The sequence below is a fragment of the Nomascus leucogenys genome, chromosome 2 (genome assembly GCF_006542625.1).
Source record: "Nomascus leucogenys isolate Asia chromosome 2, Asia_NLE_v1, whole genome shotgun sequence".
In the NCBI taxonomy this organism is placed as follows: Eukaryota; Metazoa; Chordata; class Mammalia; order Primates; family Hylobatidae; genus Nomascus; species Nomascus leucogenys.
In genome coordinates this window covers 10,685,832-10,706,571 of record NC_044382.1, presented here as the reverse complement: position 1 = coordinate 10,706,571, position 20,740 = coordinate 10,685,832, and the positions used below count along the sequence as shown (strand labels likewise).

The window sequence follows — 20,740 nt, the reverse complement described above, 5'->3', positions numbered from 1 at the left end:
TTCTTTCTGACGGATCTAGAGCAAAGCTTAAAGGATCTGAGGGCACTGATTCAAAGGCTGTTTCTGGGGCTGCAGAAGAAGAGAAGTGCCTCTCAGGTTTCGTCCTAACTACAGGATCTTGCTAGAGTTGCCAGATTTAGCAAACTTACAAATTAAAACCTGGCAACCCTAGACCTTGGGTATGTTGTAGAACTGCAACAAGCCTTGGTCTCTTCGTCTTTAAAATTGGGATAAAAAAGTAACTGCCTCGTGAGTGTCTTGTAAAGCTTAAATGAATCAAATAAGACCAGTAGGAGATGCATTGAGAAAGTTTCACCTAGAAGAGCTAAGCAATGAAAACAAATTGGGGAACTTTCGAAACGTGCGTATCTTTCTTTAGCTCTGAGCATGCAGGTCAGGGAGAGCTCTCCCAGGCCAGTGTTAAGGGAGACACCAGCCCCTACCTGGGAGGTGTATTAGGTTAGGGCTGGCTTGGGGACTTCCATAGAGTTAGGATCCGGCATGGGAGCATAAGCCATAAGGAGGAGGGGGACACATCATGACCATGTCGAATGTCACTCTGCTGTCATTGCAATGCCTTGTATAAGCCAGAAATGCCACAACAGTCTGCAGTGCTGCTGCCGATTGACAGAATCGTGTGCCTTTAGCACCAAAGAAATGTGTGTGACTTGAGTGTCACATAAAACCCTTAAAATTAGCTCTCTTGGGATGAGCATGATGGCTCACGCCTGTAATCCCAGCACTTTGGGAGGCCGAGGCAGGCGGATCACTTGAGGTCAGGAGTTTGAGACCAGCCTGGCCAACATGGTGAAACCCCATCTCTACTAAAAATACAAAAATTAGCTGGGCATGGTGGTGGGTGCCTGTAATCCCAGCTACTCAGGAGGCTGAGGCTAGATAATCACTTGAACACAGGGGGCGGAGGTTGCAGTGAGCCGAGATCGCACCATTGCACTCCAGCCTGAGCAACAAGGGTGAAACTCCGTCAAACAAACAAACAAACAAAACATATATATATATAAAGTAAATTGTCACAAATTCAAAATAAGTCTATTGTATCATTTATCTAATTGCAGATGAAAATGTAGTTCTTTTTTATAGATGCAAGTAGCTTACATTCCAAAAAGAAATTATCCTCCCCAACCCCACCCCAGATTAGCTCTTTCCTCATAAGAAGTTGACCATACTGACATTAAGCATATCAGAGGCTGAGGAGGACTGCCCCTTGCCCAGGTTTTCATTCCCTACTACCTAATCAGGCACTGGGAGATAGAACTAATTGTTTTAACGTGATGTTTCTTTCCATCAGAATCAAGTTTTAAATGTTTCAGGTTAGCTATGTGAAATCCACTTAACTGAAAACCATTTGCAAGAAAGATCAAATCCAATTTGCTAATACAGGACTTTTTTTATTTCTCAGTTTGAAAAAATCTTGAGCTAACCATGTCAGAAATTAAAAATTGAAAAGGACTCTGGCAGCCTCCCCATGTGCCTAATTTGGCTTTGCTGAACAAATGACCAAATTGGAATGAGAATTACACACAGGATTTGCTCAACATCCTTACTTCTTCAACTCATTTCTCACTCCTGAAAAAGTACCAAGTTCGCATGCAGGAGGGAACATGTCTATATCGACCACAATGGCGTCAGACCAGGTAGAAATAGAAAAATGGTGATTTTAGATTCTAGCTGTGAATAAACTTCTGCAGTAGAAGATATTTGTCATAGAAACTCAATTTAATGAACTTAGGATCAGAAAGGACCATAACGGTCTTTTTTTCGGCCCATTTTGTTAACAGGTTATTTTGTTCATGCCCTACCTTGCAAAGAGTAGTAATAAAAATATTAAGTGAGGAAGAGGAGGAGGCTGCTCTGAAGTCCACCTCACTTTGTCTTTAATAAGGCATTGCATTGCACATAGACACCAGAATTCTCTGTCTTTCTTTAAGGAGATGGAAGACGACAGTAGAGAGAGCACCAGAGAGTCAAAAGATCAAGGTTCAAATCCTGGCTCAGTCAGCCATTAGCTGTCATGACCCTAGGCAAGTCATTTCACTTAAATAGGGCTCAGGGTCACCATCTATCTACACAGCAAAAGTCTGGACCAGATGGCCTTTGAGGCCCATCTTAACAGTGCCTCTGCCATTGTAATGTGACACAGAAAAGGAAACCACAAAGGTTTCTCTGAAGGAGGGGGTTAAGGCAAATGAGAGAAGAACACCTAGGTGAATAGAACCCCAGTCTTCACTAATGCTTGATGTTGAGCTGTTGGTTGTCAGCAGGTGGAGTGGTACTCAAGAGCTTCAGGTGTCACACAGCTCAAGTTCAAATCCCACCTCTAACACTTACCAGCTGCGTGTTACTTCAGCACTCTGAGCCTCAATTTCTTCATCTGCAAAATGGGAAAGCAATATATATCTCATAAAATTGGTAACAATTGCTTATCACAGAGCCTGGCATATGCTAAGGGGTCAGTAAGAGTTAGCCATGATCGCCATTGTTACAAAACAACCCAAGACCCAGCAGGAGGTGAAATGTTTCTTGAGTGCGTCCTGTGTGCCGGTTACCCCCAGATCCTCACCAATTTTGCACCTTCTCCACCCTGCAAGGTCAGTGTGAGCAAGTAGACATGGCTAAGAGCACACGCTTGGCTCTAAAACCAGCTGCCCCACCTACCAGCCCTGTCAACACCTTTATGCCTCCACTCCTTCCTCTGTAAAATGGGAATCATAGTTCTTACCTCTAGGTTTACTGTAAAGAGCAAATGAGGTGATGCATATAGAGGGCTTAGAACAGCGGTTGACACTGAGTCAGTATGTCACAAAAATGTTAGTTGTTATAGCTAAGGAAAGTGAAGCTCAGAGAGGTAAATCTGTTTGCCCAAGGTATCCGCTTGTGCATAGTAGTGCAGAAATGTGAACCCTGATTGACATGAACCTGGCGTACATATTCCAGAGATCCAGGTTGGGAGATCCTTCCTCCGTTACACCTGGTTCCTAAGGCCCCACCTGGCCTTTTCCTCCAGTTTCAGGATGGCTGGCTGTGGGCTCCAGAGTTCAGATCAGAGGGCTCATTGGGAGCAGTTTGTTGAGGGCTGCTGGGGACTTGGGAAGGGAAATGAATCCAAACCCTCTCCGCCCTTGCTTGCTGCCACTGAGGGGAGAAATGTGCCCTAGGAATGGAGTATCTCGGGTATCCTAATTGGCACACTCTGACCCCCTTGCCACTCCTCCTTGCAGAAGGCTATTTTTCACGAGAGAGTTCTTTCTCTTTGTTCCAGCGCTCATTGCACATCTACCGATCAATATGACATCTTATCCTCTAAAACATTCATAATGTCTGCTTCCTGTGATGCCGGTGGCCGCATGCCACGTGCAGCCTGCTTCTTCTTTCCTTTGTAGTTGGTGGTCTCACGGATCTGCCCCTCTTTAACGGGGCTGCTGGTTGCCGTTCTTTGGAGAAAGACAAATACTGTTTGGGTTGTCAACAGTGAAAGACAAGCTCGGAGGGGAGAAAGATCCATTTAGGTGTAGGTGTGTGGATTGTAGGGATGTGTTTCGTTATCAGACAAGCTCTTAAAATCTCAGACCATGATTTATTTGGTGAATAAAACCTACCGATATTATCATTCTCTAAAGGTATTTTGATCACATGGGTCATTTCTTGGAGAAAGAAAGGCTTTTATTTCTTAACCAGGAAAAAAATTGCAGCAGGAACGGGGTGGTCTGCGGTGGGAAATGACACTCTGTGCGGCTAATGGCTGCAGGCGTGTGTTTATCTGCATGAGGCTGAGCTGACTTGCTGGACAATAGGATGCCTGACTAGCATTGCCAGTCAGGTACATTCCTGGCCACCCCTCACAAGGAAAAGAAAGTGGCTGTGAGCACATGTGTCTGTCTTGTGTATTGATCTGCCCAGTGATGCTGAGAGCTAGGGGGTGTGGTTAGAGGTCACCTCGGCACACCAGATGCCACACACTCACAGTGTCAACAGCACCCACCTGCAGTGCACCTGCAGCAGCGGTTTCCAGGAGACAAGGGGAGGGACGCTGCCAGTCGGGGAGCCCCACGCATCCTGAAGCTGCAAGGAGCCCCATTTGTTTTCTGCAAACACAGCAATTGATTAATCTTGTACCACCTCCCACTCACTGTACCATCCTGAGCCTGTCGTGAGAATAGATTAATGCTCTGGTCTTTCCCTGTGGATTCTTCTTGTCTCAAGAACACAGTGCTCCCTGGTCCCAGAGCTGCCTCACGCAACTATCACCTTGTTCTCATGGCAGACACAAAGGAAGGGACAGAAAGCCTTGCTACTTTTGTGAGGGACTGGAAGTAGGAAGGCAGCAGACAAAATCCCTGCTGAGGACAGTTTTGGGACTGTAGCTGGAAGATTTGAGTTCCTCTAGAGAGGTGAATGCAGGCAAGTTTCTCCAATGCCCCCTCTCATTTTGATGATCCTGCCACGATTCTGGGATTGTATCTACCTTTCATCTTTCTTCTTCTTTGTAATTCCTGAGCCGTAAGCCTTGCAACCATTTGGAACTGCAAGCTGGAAGTTGGACAGAGGCTACTAAGTTTTCAGAACATTCTCAGGAGATAGGTGCACAAATCCCATTACCGTTAAAGGGATTTGTGGGTGTAACTTCCATGCGGTGCTTTGAAAATTCATTCCACTCAGTGTATTTCAACACTGTCTGGGAAAAATAACAGAAATCACTACACCAAGGTGGTTAGAAAAGGATTTTTGGTAACCCTTCAAGATTTAAATTTTTAAACTCCTTTTAAGACTTAAGGCATTTCCAAGAATGTTATCCCACATGGTTTTGTTTGCATTACTTCTTTCAGGCTGAAGGTAATTTTGGCACTGACAGCATTCCTAAAAATAATAATACATTGCAGTGGCCCCTTCTCTTTGAAGAAGAAGCACTGCACTCAACTGCATCCCCAAAGGATGACAAGCAAACTGACAAGGGAAAAAAACACCAAACGTGTTGTTGACTGGCCTGACTGGCAATTGAAGTTGCCGAGCAGATTTATTTTACGTTGACAATGGTGGTTCAAGTTAAATAGCAAACTAGTTGCCAACCAAGGACATATTCATAGAGACTAATGGCTGCTTACAAAGGGAAGTGTGTATTCATGAGTGAGCCTTGACAATATTTAGTAAGTGATTCTATAGCCTGCCTGTCCTCTTCGGTCTTGTCTAAGTAGTGGTTCACTTGGAAACCTCAGAGGGCCGATGTCCTCCAGTGAGAACTCTGAATGGAGTGTCTAGGAGGACAGTATGGGAATTCAGAACTCTGACTCTGAAGTTACATGTGTCTGGGTCTAAATCCCAGATTTCCCACTTACTGGCTGAGTTGTCTTGGGCAAGTCTCTTACCCTCTCTAAGCTTCAATTTCTTTATCTATAAAATGTAGATTATATTACCACTTAATCCAGTGAGAATGAAGGGGAAAAAGTAAGGGTTCATCCTTTCCAAAATCCTCCAGTGTCATCCCTTCTCTTCCAAACAAAAGGCAAAGCTCCCCAAAGGCAACTACTCCTTCACCCTGCCTGTCCCTTCGCCTGCCACTCCTCCTTCCCACTAACTCCACTCCCCTTCGGCATGCTCTTCCCCAGACGTCAGCATAAACTGCTTTCTTGATTCCTTTATGTCTTTGCTCAAATGTTATCTATCACAAATGCCATCCTTGACCAGACTACATTAAATGAAAAAAGGAAGAAATGTTCAATGCATCCCCCACCCCCGAATGCCTTTGAACCATAAACCCGGCTTTTCACTTCTGTGTTTAGTTTCTACACCTGCCTCTAGAATGTAGGTTCCCTGACAGCAAGGATTTTGTCTTGTTAAAACTGCTTTACTCCTGGTGCCTAGGACACATCTGACACCCAGTGGGTGTTTAGTAAATATGTGCTGACTGGTAAATTATGAATACATGCTGCATGCAAATAATGAGCCCAATACCTGGCACATGGTCAAAATGAACGTTAATTGTAAGTATCACCATTGAGTAGACTTATTCACATGTGTTAATTTTCACTGCTGATTGCAAAGGGGCCTTTGCAGGTTGCCTGTGCAAGTTCAGGGTAAGCAGTTGTGCGTGTTAGCCCTGATTATTCCACTATGGTTCTCTCCTCCCAGCAGTGGCACTTTTGGAATTGGTATATTTCCCCCAGAAGCCCCGACATTATTGACGTAATTGGCTGGTGCAGAGGCAGGGAGACCCAGCCCTAACCCTTTCTGTCATCCTACCTGGTCTCTGAAGGAGCTCTGCCATCATCTCTAAGGCTCTTGTGAATCTGATGGCATGCTGACCCCCAAGACCCAGCAGGCATGGCTTTCTCCTCCTGCTCCCTAAGCTCTGCTTGGCGTGAAGTCTTCCATTTTCAAAGGGAAAGCCCAATCTCCTCCTCGGGTTATGTATCGACAAGCCTGATCTTTAAAGACACCCCCTGCTCCTGGGGGCCTGCTCAGCAAACACAGAGCATCCGTGGCCTCCATGTTTGCCCTCTTTGACAAGCAGGGGCTGAGCAGCTCTCTGGGAAGTATTGCTGACATATTGATTGACTCTCTCGTCAGGTTGATCCTCTGCCAGCCAATGAACACAGAAGGTTCTAAGTGGCACCCAGCAGGGCCCACACATTCCCTAATTACTATTTCAGACAACCCCCATTCCAAGCTGCCACTTTTCTGGCCCTATAATCTCCCTGTTCTGTGGTTGCTAGAGAATCCTCAGTTACTCACAACCAACCCCGCTCCCTTTCTCAGGCATCACTCCCTTGGAGTATTGCCTTTGGAACCCACCTGACACAGAAACACAGCAACTTCAATAAGAAAATATCACACCCTCACTCCATGTAGGTCTGTTTATTATCCTTACTGCAATCGGGGATCTGTGTGTGGTCCAGCCATCCTGTCTTGGTTCTCTTTCAGAATGCCACGAAAGTTTGCTCCAATTAGCTGGAGGGATACTGTCAGAGTTTGGCTGCCTATTGTGTTTTAAGTGGCTGGCTTCCCAGCTGCCACTTGGATTCCACGAGTTTCCACTCGGAGCCCTTCCCCGTCCCATCCTTAGTGACCCATGGAGCCCGAGGGTCTCTCTGAAGCGGAGCCTGTCAGATCATGATGAATTGTACATATTGGCTGTCAGTGAGGGGGAGGAATGTTAGGGAGAGGGCCTCCCAAACTCATTTCACTTTTGACTCTCAGATGATCTGGACCAGGTCTTTTGGGATGAACTGCTAGAGCATTCAAGGTGGGGCGGGAGAGGGAACCACCCCAGTGCATCCAGGATCTCTTGAGGAGTCCAGCATTTATGTGAAATCTTGAGATGAAGCAGCAATAACTCTGGCTACTCTGAGGTTTCTCAGTTTTCTTTTTTTTTTAATTAATTAAATTTTTGGTAGAGATGGGGTCTTCCTATGTTACACAGGCTGGTCTTGAACACCTAGCCTCAAGCAATCCCTCTTGCCTCAATCTCCCAAAGCACTGGGATTATAGGGGTGAGCCACCCCATCCACCTCAGCTTTCTAAGTCTGGTTCTGAGAGTAAATTAAAATGGGAGGTATTATGACATCATGTTTAAAGTGCTGTTTTTTGTTGTTGTTCATAGAAGCAAATATAGTGGCCCAAAGTATGTGCTAATTCTCTCTGGCTGAGTTTCAGAAAGGATCCTAACCCAATAAAACCTAAAGGAATGCACAGAGATTTGCTGTATAAAAATGCCATTTCCTAGTTTCCTTATAGGTGAAAGTATCAGTCAAGCTTGCCTCAGACATGCTGCTGTAACAAACAATCCCAAAATCTCAGTGGCTTATAACAGTAACAGTTCATGTCTTCACACATGCTGTATTCTATCACTGGTCAGCCATGGCTGTAGCCCACATCATCTTCATTGAAGACCCAGAATGACTGTGTGATAAAGTACGTGCTGAATTCAACAGGATAAAGAAATCTAACCCCTCTCAGGAAGGGGTGTGGTCATTCACCAACTCCAATGAGATTATTATGAGTTTTGAAACAACGATGAGGTTTGCTGAGACTCCATTACCCATAGAATCTGTAACCAGATCACTATGAAATATGAAGCAGATAGCCACCTCCCACAGTAATTTCCTTCTGATTCTGAAATCCCCCTGTTCTCAAACTTCACAGTCAATAGTTTCCTCATCTGTGAAATGGGGATGATAATAGTACCTACCCGTGAGTCTTAAGGTAATGCCTTTAGAATGTCTACTATGGTACCTGGCTATAGAAAAGGTTCAATGATGGCGGGGCGCAGTGCCTCATGCCTATAATCCCAGCACTTTGGGAGGCTGAGGTGGGCAGATCACGAGGTCAGGAGATCGAAACTATCCTGGCTAACATGGTGAAATCCCATCTCTACTAAAAATACAAAAACAAAATTAGCCAAGCATGGTGGTGGGCACCTGTAGTCCCAGATACTCGGGAGGGTGAGGCAAGAGAATGGCGTGAACCCGGGAGGCAGAGTTTGCAGTAAGCGGAGATCACACCGCTGCACTAAAAGAAAAGGTTCAGTGATTGGCAGCAGGTGATGATATGCTGATAATTAAAATATCCTTCCCTTTGCAAACTAGTCCATATTGCCACCAGCACTGTTTTGTCCCATCTTCTATGCCTCTGATTATGTATTTTTTAATTTATAAGCATGTAACATCCTACAATCCAACCCCCCAAATCTGCCCCCCGTGTATCATTATCTATTCTAATAAATATTGATGGAGTGCCATTTATATTCAAGACACTGTCAGATCTTTTGGGGGTTGCAGATGTGTAACCTCTCTCTGGCCCTTAAGGAGCCATTATTCTACCTGTACAGGGAAACCTTTATAAAAGGTAAAGGGAGAGATTGATTGAGAGACTGATGTCTCAGCCCAAGCCATAGAGCAAATCAGTGGCAGAATAAGAAATAGGGCTCTCATTAGTCAGGAAACTCATTTACTTCACAGCTCCCTGGAGTCTTTATCCTAAGGACACTTTAGTCCCTCCTCACTGGGAGAGCATCTTGTTTTCTTACTCAAGTGAGAGAGAAAGAATGGCTGATCAAAAAAAAAAAAGTGCCAACAAAAACCTATTTCAGACACTCCCAAAAAACAAGAGAAGGTGGTTATAACCCGATATAATTCTCACTTATTTACTTAATGTTCAATTCAACAACAGAAAATATGCCCAAACTTGAGTTTCATTTTTGTTGCATTGCTTCTTCTGGAAGGACAGGTCTCATGTTCAGCAGATTTGGCTTTTCCCCTTCTCCACCTCTATCTCACTTTCTTATTTTTCTTCTCACTCCTGGGAGTTGTCTGAGAAGTTACTGGTGTACTCTGACCCTCACCCTTTCCACCTCATCTGTAGTTTTCTTATTTTCAGGATACTTTTAGAAAATAAAAATAAAAAGATGCTATGGAACCCAAAACAAAGAAAAAGGTAGGAAGAGGAGGCAAGAGGGAAGGCATCCTTGGAAACAGAGGAAACCCAGTTGCAGGGATGTCTCTTCCTGTTCAGTAACAGTAGGGGATTGTTTGCTTGCTTTTCTCCCAAAGTTGACGGTTGCAGTATGTTCTGCACCTTAGAATGGCAAGACTGAGTGCCATAAGAGCAGAGCTGTTTTGACAAGCGTTTGAGATGGGATGTTGGTGAGGTTGTCATCTTTGCCTGATGGGACCCACCACTCCTTCCGTAGATGTGAAATCAAAGCTTTGTTAGGCCTGGGTTCCAGCGGCACCTGCAGTACCTGCCGATGTCTGTCTTAAGACCCTCCTTGAAAGAACCGCATCTCCAGTGCAGCTGCAGCTGGCCCAAGGCGAGCTTCAATAACCCAATAGTATCATTTTTTAAAAAAATTATTTTAAAATAGCTAATTCCTTGGCTCCCTTCACCTGGTAATTACAAATCAGAAGCTATCGTTATCTTGAAGCCACCACGATTGGTTCTCATTTCCTGACCTCTGTACAGTGAAAATATATCATTATTTGAGGCAGTGGAATCTGGTCTCTTCAAGTAAGTGACCTACATGTAACGGACAAACTGCAGGAGAAAATTAGGTGTTACCTTGATAGAAAGTGTACAGTAAATGTCACTTACTCTTATTACTATTTATCATCTCAAGAAGTCGTAACAGTGGGCCTTTCACTTTGGAGGAATATAGAAAGAAAACATGGTTCTAAGATGGAGAAGAGTGTAAGTGAAAAGCAGACACACACACACACACACACACACACACACACACACACGGACACCTTGCCACCTTCATCTGTGACCATCAATCTGAGCTGTATTGTTTGAAGATAGGTTTTTAACCTTAATAGAATGCAGTCTGACTTTACGTGGTGATAGGCATGCAGAATTAATTGCTGTGTGAACAATTTCCTAAGCATTGTTAATTGTGTTTCCTGCAGTTAATTGTTTCTCCCATCCCCACATCAGACTCCAAACCTCTCCCTGTCAACAGCCCTTTCTTTCCTGCAGTGGTAGGAATGTAGCAACAGCATCAACCTGTGTCCAGTGGAAATGCCAGACATCGTTTGGATGAGAGACATGCAGGGGAATAAATTCCTTACTTAGTCTCAAATGAAGCATCTCTCAGATAAGGGCTTTGAAAGAATACAGGTGTTTAGGGTTTGCTTTTCATTCCACTCAGTAGAAACAACTCATTAAGAACCATCAGGGATAGGGCTGTGTTAAGTTTGCTAAATTCATGGTGGGGAGTTGACACAGGCAGGATGACAAAGAAGACCAGAAGTTTGTTTGGAGGCATGGGGTGCCCATGGGAGTCAAGACTTCTGTGGACGTGCTCAGTTCCTTAGCAAAGAACAGGCAGTATTTCAGAACTGTTTCATTCCATACTCTGCTAAAGTGAGAGCGACAGAGAGAGAAGGAATAGCAATGTTTTCAGAAAATGACCCCATTCCACCATCAACCCCCCAAGCTTTTTCTACAATGCACTGAAAGGTATCCACTTATCATGAAGAGGGGTGGAAAGGAAAAATATTCTAAAAGTTTGAAATAGTTAGGGAGGTGGGCCAGTACCACTATAGATGCTGCTGGCTGCACTGATAGTTCAGAACAGGTACCAGCAAACAGATACTATTTGGGCAGCCTCCTTTGAAGCTGATTTACTTGTGAGTGTATAGTTTGGGGAAAACAATCCTTGTCAATGCCCCTAGACTGTCTAAAAGCAACCGTGTCCAGAGTGTAGAAAAGGATGGATGTGGTAGAGCAGCACTCTTTACAGTGATTCGAAAGGGCCATTTTCCCCTCCATGGTGGCACCGTTTGGAAGATCTGGGCTGTGTTTTCTCCTCCCTCCTCCGCCCACTGTAAGGGATCCTCTCCCCCTGAGACTGTGAGCAGCAGCACCAGAAGGGGAGACCTAACCACTCAGATCTCTGCTTTCTGTATTTAGCTAATCCCTGCGGCCTGGGGCAAGCCATTTTTGACGCAGCTTCTTTAAAATGCAATCACTTGGAAAAAGGCACCTGGCCCTCCCCCTTGACATTTGCATTGCTGAATTATCTATTCATATTTTCATTACTTTGTCTCTCCTGCAGCAATGCATCTGCTCGGACTCAATTGGCAACTCCAGCCTGCAGATGGGCACACCTTTAACAATGGGATAAGGACCGGCTTACCAGGAAACGATGATGTGGCAACAATGCCATCTGGAGGCAAAGGTGAGGTTACAGCTGCTGCTTGCCCTCTTGAGGTCACAGGAAAAATCTGAGCTCTCGCCAGCTGGTTCAGGTTTTCTAATCCAAGTCTTGGAATATATGCAAAAAGGAAACGAAAAGGGGGAAAAAATCGTTGCCTCTCATAGGTGCCCCCGTTAAAAGCTGTTTGCTGTTCCTGTCTGTTAGCTGTGTTTGGCTGGATCACTCAGAGCTGGCACAGTGCCTGCTCAGAGCAATGTGCATACCTATGCTATCTGCAGGAACTGGCATGGTCCAGAGCTACTTGAAAGCATCCCAGGGCCTGTGCAGAAACAGCAGCCACAGCAGCAGCTGGAGTGGCAGTGGCAGCAGCAGCAGCAGCAGGAGAAAGTCCTGCCTAATCAGAAGGCAGAGAGCAGCAGGCAGCACATGCCATCAGACTGGGTCCCTCTCTCAGGAGACATGCAGCCTCCCTGGGGAGGAAGCTGCCTGGCTTGGCATGAAAGAGAAAGGCTCAGAGCTGCTGTGCTTTGGGGGAGAATAGAAAGGAGTTTTGACAACTCGGCAACAAAGCTTCTCTTCTCAGAACAGTGAAGGGGACAATAGAAATGTTTATTGAAGCAATCAGGCAACTGTATCCTTGCAGGAAAAAAAAAAGTGCTAACAAGATGCTAAGAAAGAGGAGAGAAAACAGAACCATAGAATGGGGGTGGGGGATACTGGAGCAATTAAGACAGAGCAGCCAATGGAATGGTTAGCCAGGCTGGCACGCAGTGAGATATGCTTAATTCGGGATGGAAATCGCAAGGGAGAGATTGTATTAAAGGATTTCACCAACATGCAAATTTCCATTCTGCCTTTTGGCATCTATAGCCACTTCACCCCCACATTTTGGAAACACCCTACCAGGGATATTTCAAAGAAGGGAAAGGAAGCAGCATTTATTAGGCACCTATTGCATGCCAGGCTTAGCATTGTGTAACTTTAACAACTTTAAAGGAAGGAAAAATCTCTCTGAGAAACTCAAGCCCAGAAGGTTATAGAAACTTACTCAAATAGATACAGATTTGGACTCAGAGTTGTGCCCTGTGCGTCTTTGGGCAGGAGGTTGGAGCTTTCCTTCAAGCAGTCATTTTCCACAAAGAAGATTCCAGAATTCATCTGCCCCCAGAGGTGCACATTAGTCATCCTGAGATGCTAATGCTGCTTCAATTATCCTCCCCAGAGCTGTCCTAATGCTTTGAGGATGACTTTTTTGTCTTTTTATCCAGTCTTTAAGAATCGCTGTACTCATCTGTCATAATCATAACACTAAATTACCTTTAAGTAAGCATGAAAAAGTTTTATCTGAGGATGAAATTATATGCTTTCCATTATCGGGTAAGTTAAACTAGACCTAAAACGAAAAGTATGTTTTGCCTTAACTGACCATGTTCTGCCTTAACTGACCAAAAAGCCCAGAGCCAAATGTATTGACCTCAGATTTGAAACCTGGTCACCTCCAGTACTTGACACTGTCTGCTCCTTCAGTTTTATCTAGGGCAATGGTTCTTAGTTATAGCATTTTTGCACCCCTAGAGGACATTTGGCAATGTCTAAAGACTATTTTGATTGTCACAGTTGGAGGGGGCATGGCAGGCATCTAGTGGATAGGGGTCAGAGATGCTGTTAAACAACCTATAATACACAGGACAGCCCCCCGTGATGAAGAATTATCTCCTTTCAAGATGACAATAGTGCTGCCCTTGGAAACTCCTTTTTATGGGGTCTCCGTAACGTTTTATCCATAAATGTCCTTTAATCTACAAGTCAGCACCTCATCCCTTCAGAAGAATGCATAACACACATGTGAAATGAATATGCATATTCTATCATTGGGCACAGAGAAATTGTTTATATGTGTATACATTCTGAAATTATATACCAATGCTTTTCGAGTAGTGTCCTTCATAAATGGGAATTAGTGATCTCTACTGGCCTCCATAAATTAAGGTCAAGATCAAGCACTCCTCCCATTTGTGATAAGCCTCCATTTCTGCCTCTGCTCCCCACCGGCTTTTGCATCCCACACCCATAGAACAAATCTTAAGAGTACAAGAGTATGCGTCTCTAAATTAACAAATGAAGAAACACTTTCCATTGTGTCTTTGGAAAGACCAGAATTTTTCCCCTCATGTGCAACATGCTTTTGAAAATGTTGTTGTAGAAGTCATATAACATTACTAGTTCAGATATTTTCCAAATAACTTATGTGACAGACAAAATGTTATTTTGTTTTTTTGTTTTGTTTTGTTGGAGACAGAGTCTCACTCTATCACCCAGGCTGGAGTGCAGTGATGCAATCTCGGCTCACTGCAACCTCCGCCTCCCCGGTTCAAGCGATTCTCCTGCCTCAGCCTCCAGAGTGGCTGGGACTACAGGTGCATGCCGCCACGCCCGGCTAATTTTTTGTATTTTAGTGGAGATGGAGTTTCACCGTGTTGCCTAGGCTGGTTGCAAACTCCTGAGCTCAGGCAGTCCTCCCGTCTCGGCCTCCCAAAGTGCTGGGATTATAGGCATGAGCCACTATGCCCAGCAGAGACAGACAAAATGTTTGCCAAATCATTGTCCAGTGAATTTTGTCAATAGAATACTCAAGAAAAAAGTGTGAGAATTCAAAATTGCTTAGAGATGAAATAAAATTTGAAACTTAAAAAGAGATCAGACCTCTTCTTAAGTTGTTTTAAGGTTTGGCTTATAAAATGACTAAAATATTTTCAGCTCTCTCACCTATGCCTATTTCTTTTATCAAAAGTGACCTTGGGTTTGAATTTGTATACCCAGTGACCTCCACACTCCCCATTGCCCAATTCTATACCTTTAGATAACCTGAATCAATTCCAATCGACTACTTTTCCAGTGTTTCAAAGAGACAATCAAGATATATTGGCAATAAGTTAATTAAATAACACCCCCTCCTTTTTTGGTATACGATATTCCTTCACTCCAATGTTTTAATCAAGATACACCACACATTGCCAAGGAGGATAATCTCATTAAGCAATTACTGGATAAGTATCCAGCAGAAGCAAATTAAAATGTAAGCAAAACACAGGCATGTGAGTCCCATCTAAGATGGCACGTCGATAGAGATTTCATTACCTGGTCTTTAGGAGTATTTACATTCTTCAGGTTTGGGAACAAGTCTAATAGACAGGGCAGCCTACACACTCTGATATGTTAGTGGAAACAAAACACTTGATTAATTAGTTGGGAGAGTACGTTCTTTGGTCTTTGCCTTTCCCTTTTCCATTTGTTGTTGTTCGAGCCGTATTTTTCTTTCTTCCGCTCTCCTTCAATTAAATCTTAACGTGAATGGTTGTTGGCTTTCACATCAAGAAGAGGGAACACACAGTCTGCCAGAATCACTCACCATCTTGTGTGTATTTCTATGTTAAAAGGAATGAACTCATACATCTTCATTACAAGGACATGGAGAACTTTCTCTGTAGATCTGGGATTAGATAAGCCTTGAGAAAGACGATTCAATACAGTATTCTGACCTGGTCAGATAACATAAGGGAATTCAGTTTGATTGGCCTGGCCCAGGGAAAGTGTACAAGAGATTTTAAAGGGCACATCGTACGTACCCAATTTGTGCACAGATTTTAAGAAAGAATAAACTCTCAAGTATAGCATTGCATGGATCATTCTCAAAACCTATCACTCATTTTAGATTCAAGTTGCCCTATACATCAAGGGTCAGCAAACTACATCTCATGGACCAAATCTGGCCAGCTGCCTGTTTTTATAAAGCAAGTTTTAATGGAGCACCACCGTGACTATTACCTGTTGTCTATGGCTACTTTCAGAATAAAATGGTGGAATTGAGTGGGTGCAACAGAGACTACATGGCCCAAAAAGCGTAAAATATTCACCATCTGACCCTTTAAAAAAAAAAAAAAGTTTGATGGCCACTCTGTATCATTCCCAATCCCATTTCCACTTTTCTAGAACTTTTCCTGCAACTATCCAAGTTATAGGAGACCAGAAGAGGAAGATCAAACTCCCAATACATCACTTCTTCCTACTTGACCAAGCCCTAGTTATAATATATTCTTGGTAACTTTGCATTGGAAGATGCTCTATAATATAGGATTTTGGAGTTGGTCTGGTGGATACAAACACCGGCTCCATCACTTAGCAACTGTATGACTATAAGTGGGTCATTTGTTCTCTCCCAACCTCCAATTCCTCATCTGTGAAATGCAACTCCCTCATAAGCTTGCTGTCCATCATAAATGAGATGACCCTTGTAAAACATTGCATGTGGCATCAGGCATGTTATAATGATCCACGAGTCTTAGTTGTTGTCACCGATATCATCTTTACGTCTCTCAGCTGGTCCATTTAACAAGTTTCCATGGCCTGTCACATCTTTTGAGAGGCTATATTTTCCAAAGGTGAAGACCAACCTGGTGCAGTGGCTCACACCTATAATCCCAACACTTTGGGATGCAAAAGTAAGAGGATCACTTAAGGCCAGGAGGTCGAGACCAGCCTGGGCAACAAAGCGAGACCTCATCTCTATTTTTAAAAATATAAAAATAGGCCGGGTGCAGTGGCTCACGCCTGTAATCCCAGCACTTTGGGAAGCCGATCACGAGCTCAGGAGATCAAGACCATCCTGGCTAACATGGTGAGACCCTGTCTCTACGAAAAATACAAAAAAATAATTAGCTGGGTGGGGTGGTGGGTGCCTGTAGTCCCAGCTACTCCAGGAGGTGGAGCTTGCAGTGAGCCGAGATCGTGCCACTGCACTCCAGCCTGGGCGACAGAGCGAGACTCCGTGTCTATATATACACACACATATATATGTATATATACAAAATAAAACAAAGGTGAATACTGCCTTCAGAACATGAAGATAGACAATACCACTTCACCTTTTTCCTTTACCTTCTAAGAATCAACCAAACCCCAGATGAGGATTTCTTCCCAACATTGACTTGATGAGGTCAGTAGGAAGCAGGTCTTCCTATTCCAAAAGGCCAATGTGTACACCAAGTTGGCCCCTCCACACTGCATTATTTGTCTCACTGCAGCTTGAGTTCCATCACTGCCAGCCTGTCTGTTTTAAGCCCTACCATTCTCGGTTTATAACTCAGCTGTAAACATTTATTTGTGCCTGGAGCACATTTCCTTCCTACCCTTTGAAAAAAAATTAGAATTTCCAGATGGTATGCAAGTTGGAAAAAAATGGCAAAGACTGTTATTCTGTTTAGAAACATGTTTTTCTACACTTGCCCTTTCAGCAAAAACTTCATAATGATTTTTACTAGTTGGCTTAATGCATGATACTAGGAGCCAGATTAGCAGGGAGGTTGGTAAATTCTTCCGCTGGCTCTCATCAGCCTCTCAATGAACACAGCCCAGGGTTTTAAAATGATCACTTCCCTATATGGGGCTTTTCCAAAGTCGGTGAAGTTCCCAGAAGGACAAAGTGTCATTATGTTTGAGCCAAACACCCCATTACTGCACGTCTACTGGCAAATATACCAACATCCTAACTACCAACCCAACAACTCCTCTCATTTAGGAGGCCATGCTGTTCTACATTGCTGCATATGGATACTACTTAACATGCACTTATACTGGTGGACTTTTGCTTTTGACTGCCACCCATAGCCCCATTCTACATTGCATAGTTTCTGTTGTACATAGCATCATGGTGGCTTGACATGGGCATTAATAATGAGGTCCAATTTCCCTTTCCGTGCATTTGCCTATATCCACATTGGCCACACTTCTCTTTCAGAATTGACTTGTACACCCAGATATCTGGTCTGTGATCTCTAAATATGCACCTCTGGTATACCTCTGGTATGTTGGCCCTTCATACCCACAGGTATCCACAGATTCAAAAACCTCAGACTGAAAATATTTGCAATAATAATAATACACAAAATGCAAATAAAAATGATAGTATAACAACTATTTACATAGCATCTACATTGTATTAGGTATTATAAGTAATCTAGAGATAATCTGAATTATAGAGGAGGACATACATAGGTTATGTGAAAATACGACAGACACCATTTTATATAAAGGGCTTGAGCATTTACAGATTTTGGTATCCACAGGGGTCCTGGAATCCATACCCTGTGGATACCAAGGGATGACTGTGGGCCTGAATGCAGTCAGCATAGGGGTTAGCCACATGGGTTTTAGTGTCTGTCAGACATGGGTTTTGATCACAGATCTACCAATAAAAAGCTCTGTGACCCTAAGCAAGTCACTTATCTTCCATGAACCTCAGTTCTCTCATCTGAAAAACAGGAAAAATTTTAAGAGTATCAGGAGATTACATGGTGACTAGCAGCCACTCAATAAATTTTAGCTACTATCAATAATAGTAAACTAAACTAAATATTAATGCAGGAGCAAGTTCACCTGAAGAGTCATAGGTATAAATACTTGTTAACTTTCCTAGCGGCAAAGAGTTGACTATTTTTATCTAAAGCAACAAATTGAAATTTCAAAAGATGTAAAAGCCACATGTAGTCCTAAGAGCTGGAACATTTTCTAAAAGTCATTATTGTGTGATGTTGTGAACACCATCACAGAAGCAGTGACTTTCAGGATGGAATTGCATTCTGCAAGTATAGCCAGCCAGCAGCAGGGTGAAGGCTGATGGGTTGCTGATGTCTCAGATGAGCTGTATTCTTGGGCAGTCAATCTAAGGTCCTTGGAAGAATCTTTTCACTTATCTGTTGGTTAAACGGAACCCTCAGATGGTTGTCCTGATTCCCAAATAAATGGAAACGAGGTGTAATGACTGTAGCAATATTCTGAATTCAATTTTATTTGCAATAGATAAAAATATGTGAGGCAGAATAATCTGCAAGGCAGATTTATGCTGAGGTGCCTCCGGAGTTCGGTTAAGTTAGGAATTATTAATATGAAGCTTCATTTCCCTGGTATGACTATGAATCCATTCCCTTTATCACTTATTTGGGGAATAGTTTCACTGTTTCTGTAAATGAATTATGGCAACATTTTCTGAAATGATTAGCTCCTAATGTGGCTATGGAAGGCTGTCGTTTTGCTCAACATCAGTCTTATTTAACTGGTTGAAATTTTAGGTTCATGTTTCAGAAATAGGTGATAGTTTCACATTTACATGAGCAGTCTTCTGTAGAGTTATAGAGTTGGACTATCCTGTAAAATTGATCATTAGAATGTTGCCTCTAAAAACCCAGAAATCTCATCTCTAAGCTAAAGATGAACTAGCCAGAACCATTGTATCTTAAGCACGTGCTTCTTAGGGCAAAATGATCATCATCTACACTTTTCATTGTGCAGCTCTTGGATAGGCTGAAAGGTTTGCCATGGAAGCCCCAACTCTGGGAGACATGAACTGGACTGGGTCCTGCATGCCAGGATGCCAGGACCAGTCATTGCCTAGAACCCAAGGATACCAGTGAGATCCTCACAGAATGATTATAGGATGCTGTTTAATGCCTCTTCTCTTGATGCCCCTAATTCAATGTCAAAGTGAGTTCATAGGACCCTGGACAACAGGCTGCCTAGATGAGAGATAATGGGAATACGACATACACCCCAACTCTGATGTTGACCAAAGAATACCTACTATTATAGTCAATGCTTGATAAATATGTATTGCATGGAAGTATGAATGAATGGCCCACCCAACATTGCTTAGGACATTTCTTAATCATTGTTAAATAAATAAAATCTGGCTGCTTTTCAATAACGCAAACTGCACAGAGTTGCTCATGTGAGAAGCAGCTAGACCACACACCAACACCAGCAATTTGCAGAGAATGAACTGGTGATGCAGTTTTCTCTGACCATCGTATCTTAATACATGTGACCTGTTGTCTGCCCCTCCCAGTCTGCAGACATACTGGCCACTCACTGTATATTGATTTCAGCTGCTCTGGAAAATGACTGCCAGTTTTATTAAGGCCCACTCCACCCATTGGCCCTCTTTCATTAATAGTGCCTACAGTAGGCAGCCTATATTTTTTATTAGGCCATCACAAATTCACCCCCCCATCTGAAAAAAAGTAGTTACAGCTGATTTTAGGTAGCATCACAACAGACAGGATAGAAAGATGTAGAAGCACCTACAAGTTAGGTACAACATGCAGAAGCACCCCAACATACAGATGAGTAGACAGACTCAGAGAGGGCTGGTGATTAACCCAAAGGCACACAGCTGGTAGATATCAGAGCTGGGATTCAAACCCAGGCTGACTATCTCCACTGGGCAATGATGCCTCCTTAAGGTCTCAGAACTTCTCAAGAGGAGGATATTCAGCTAGACCTTAAAGTGTCTAGCTAGGCATTAGACATTTTAAGATAAAGATAGAATTCTTAACTACTTTGTTTCCTTGCTGCCTGCCTCTCAGTGATGTCTTGTGAGGGACTCACCATATTGGTGGTCCTGGAACAGCTGGCATGGCTCAGGGAAGCCCAGCTTCAAGTCCTTCTTCATGGAACTCAGCCTGGCTTTGATGCTGTTCTCTTTGACCTTAGAGAACAACAGAGATCTGTCCTCCTGGACATCAGCCCAGATATTTGACCTCCAGGAACGGAGTCACTGAGATGGTTCCCCATGCTGGCTATAGCAATTTACAGAAACACACCTTTTATTTTTATCTTTTTGGAGGCAGTATTTATACATTTTTCTCTTTTTCATTGTTTTTAAAATTACAAAAGTTATACACACTCATTTTCAAGATTTTTAAAAAGTATATAAAAAACTTTTCTTTTGCTGTCATGAATATTTCTGTAACAATTGACAAATTTGAATAAGGCCTATAGATTACAGTCATGCATGGCAAAACAGTGTTTCAGCCAATGATTGGCCACATATTCAGTACTGGTCCCATAAGATTATAATGGAGCTGAAAAATTCCTATCACCTAGTGACATCTTATTTCTCATAATGTTATAGTATAGTTACTTTTTTTATGAAGTTAGTGTAGCCTATGTCTACAGTATTTGCAAGGTCAAAAGTAGCATACAGTAATGTCCTAGCCCTTCCCTTTCACTCACCAC

The 20,740-nt window shown here is 43.2% G+C and overlaps 1 protein-coding gene across 9 annotated transcripts in view; it reads left to right on the top strand.

The window, feature by feature from the left end:
• The window catches only part of TENM2 (teneurin transmembrane protein 2), a 1,389,831-nt gene that overhangs the window by 1,162,289 nt on the left and 206,802 nt on the right, over positions 1 to 20,740 (top strand). For all 9 annotated transcript variants that reach the window (XM_030825348.1, XM_030825333.1, XM_012505108.2 and 6 more), the window contains one exon: positions 11,570 to 11,692. In XM_030825348.1, coding sequence (XP_030681208.1) covers positions 11,570 to 11,692 — 123 coding nt within the window. The remainder of the gene's footprint in view (positions 1 to 11,569; positions 11,693 to 20,740) is intronic.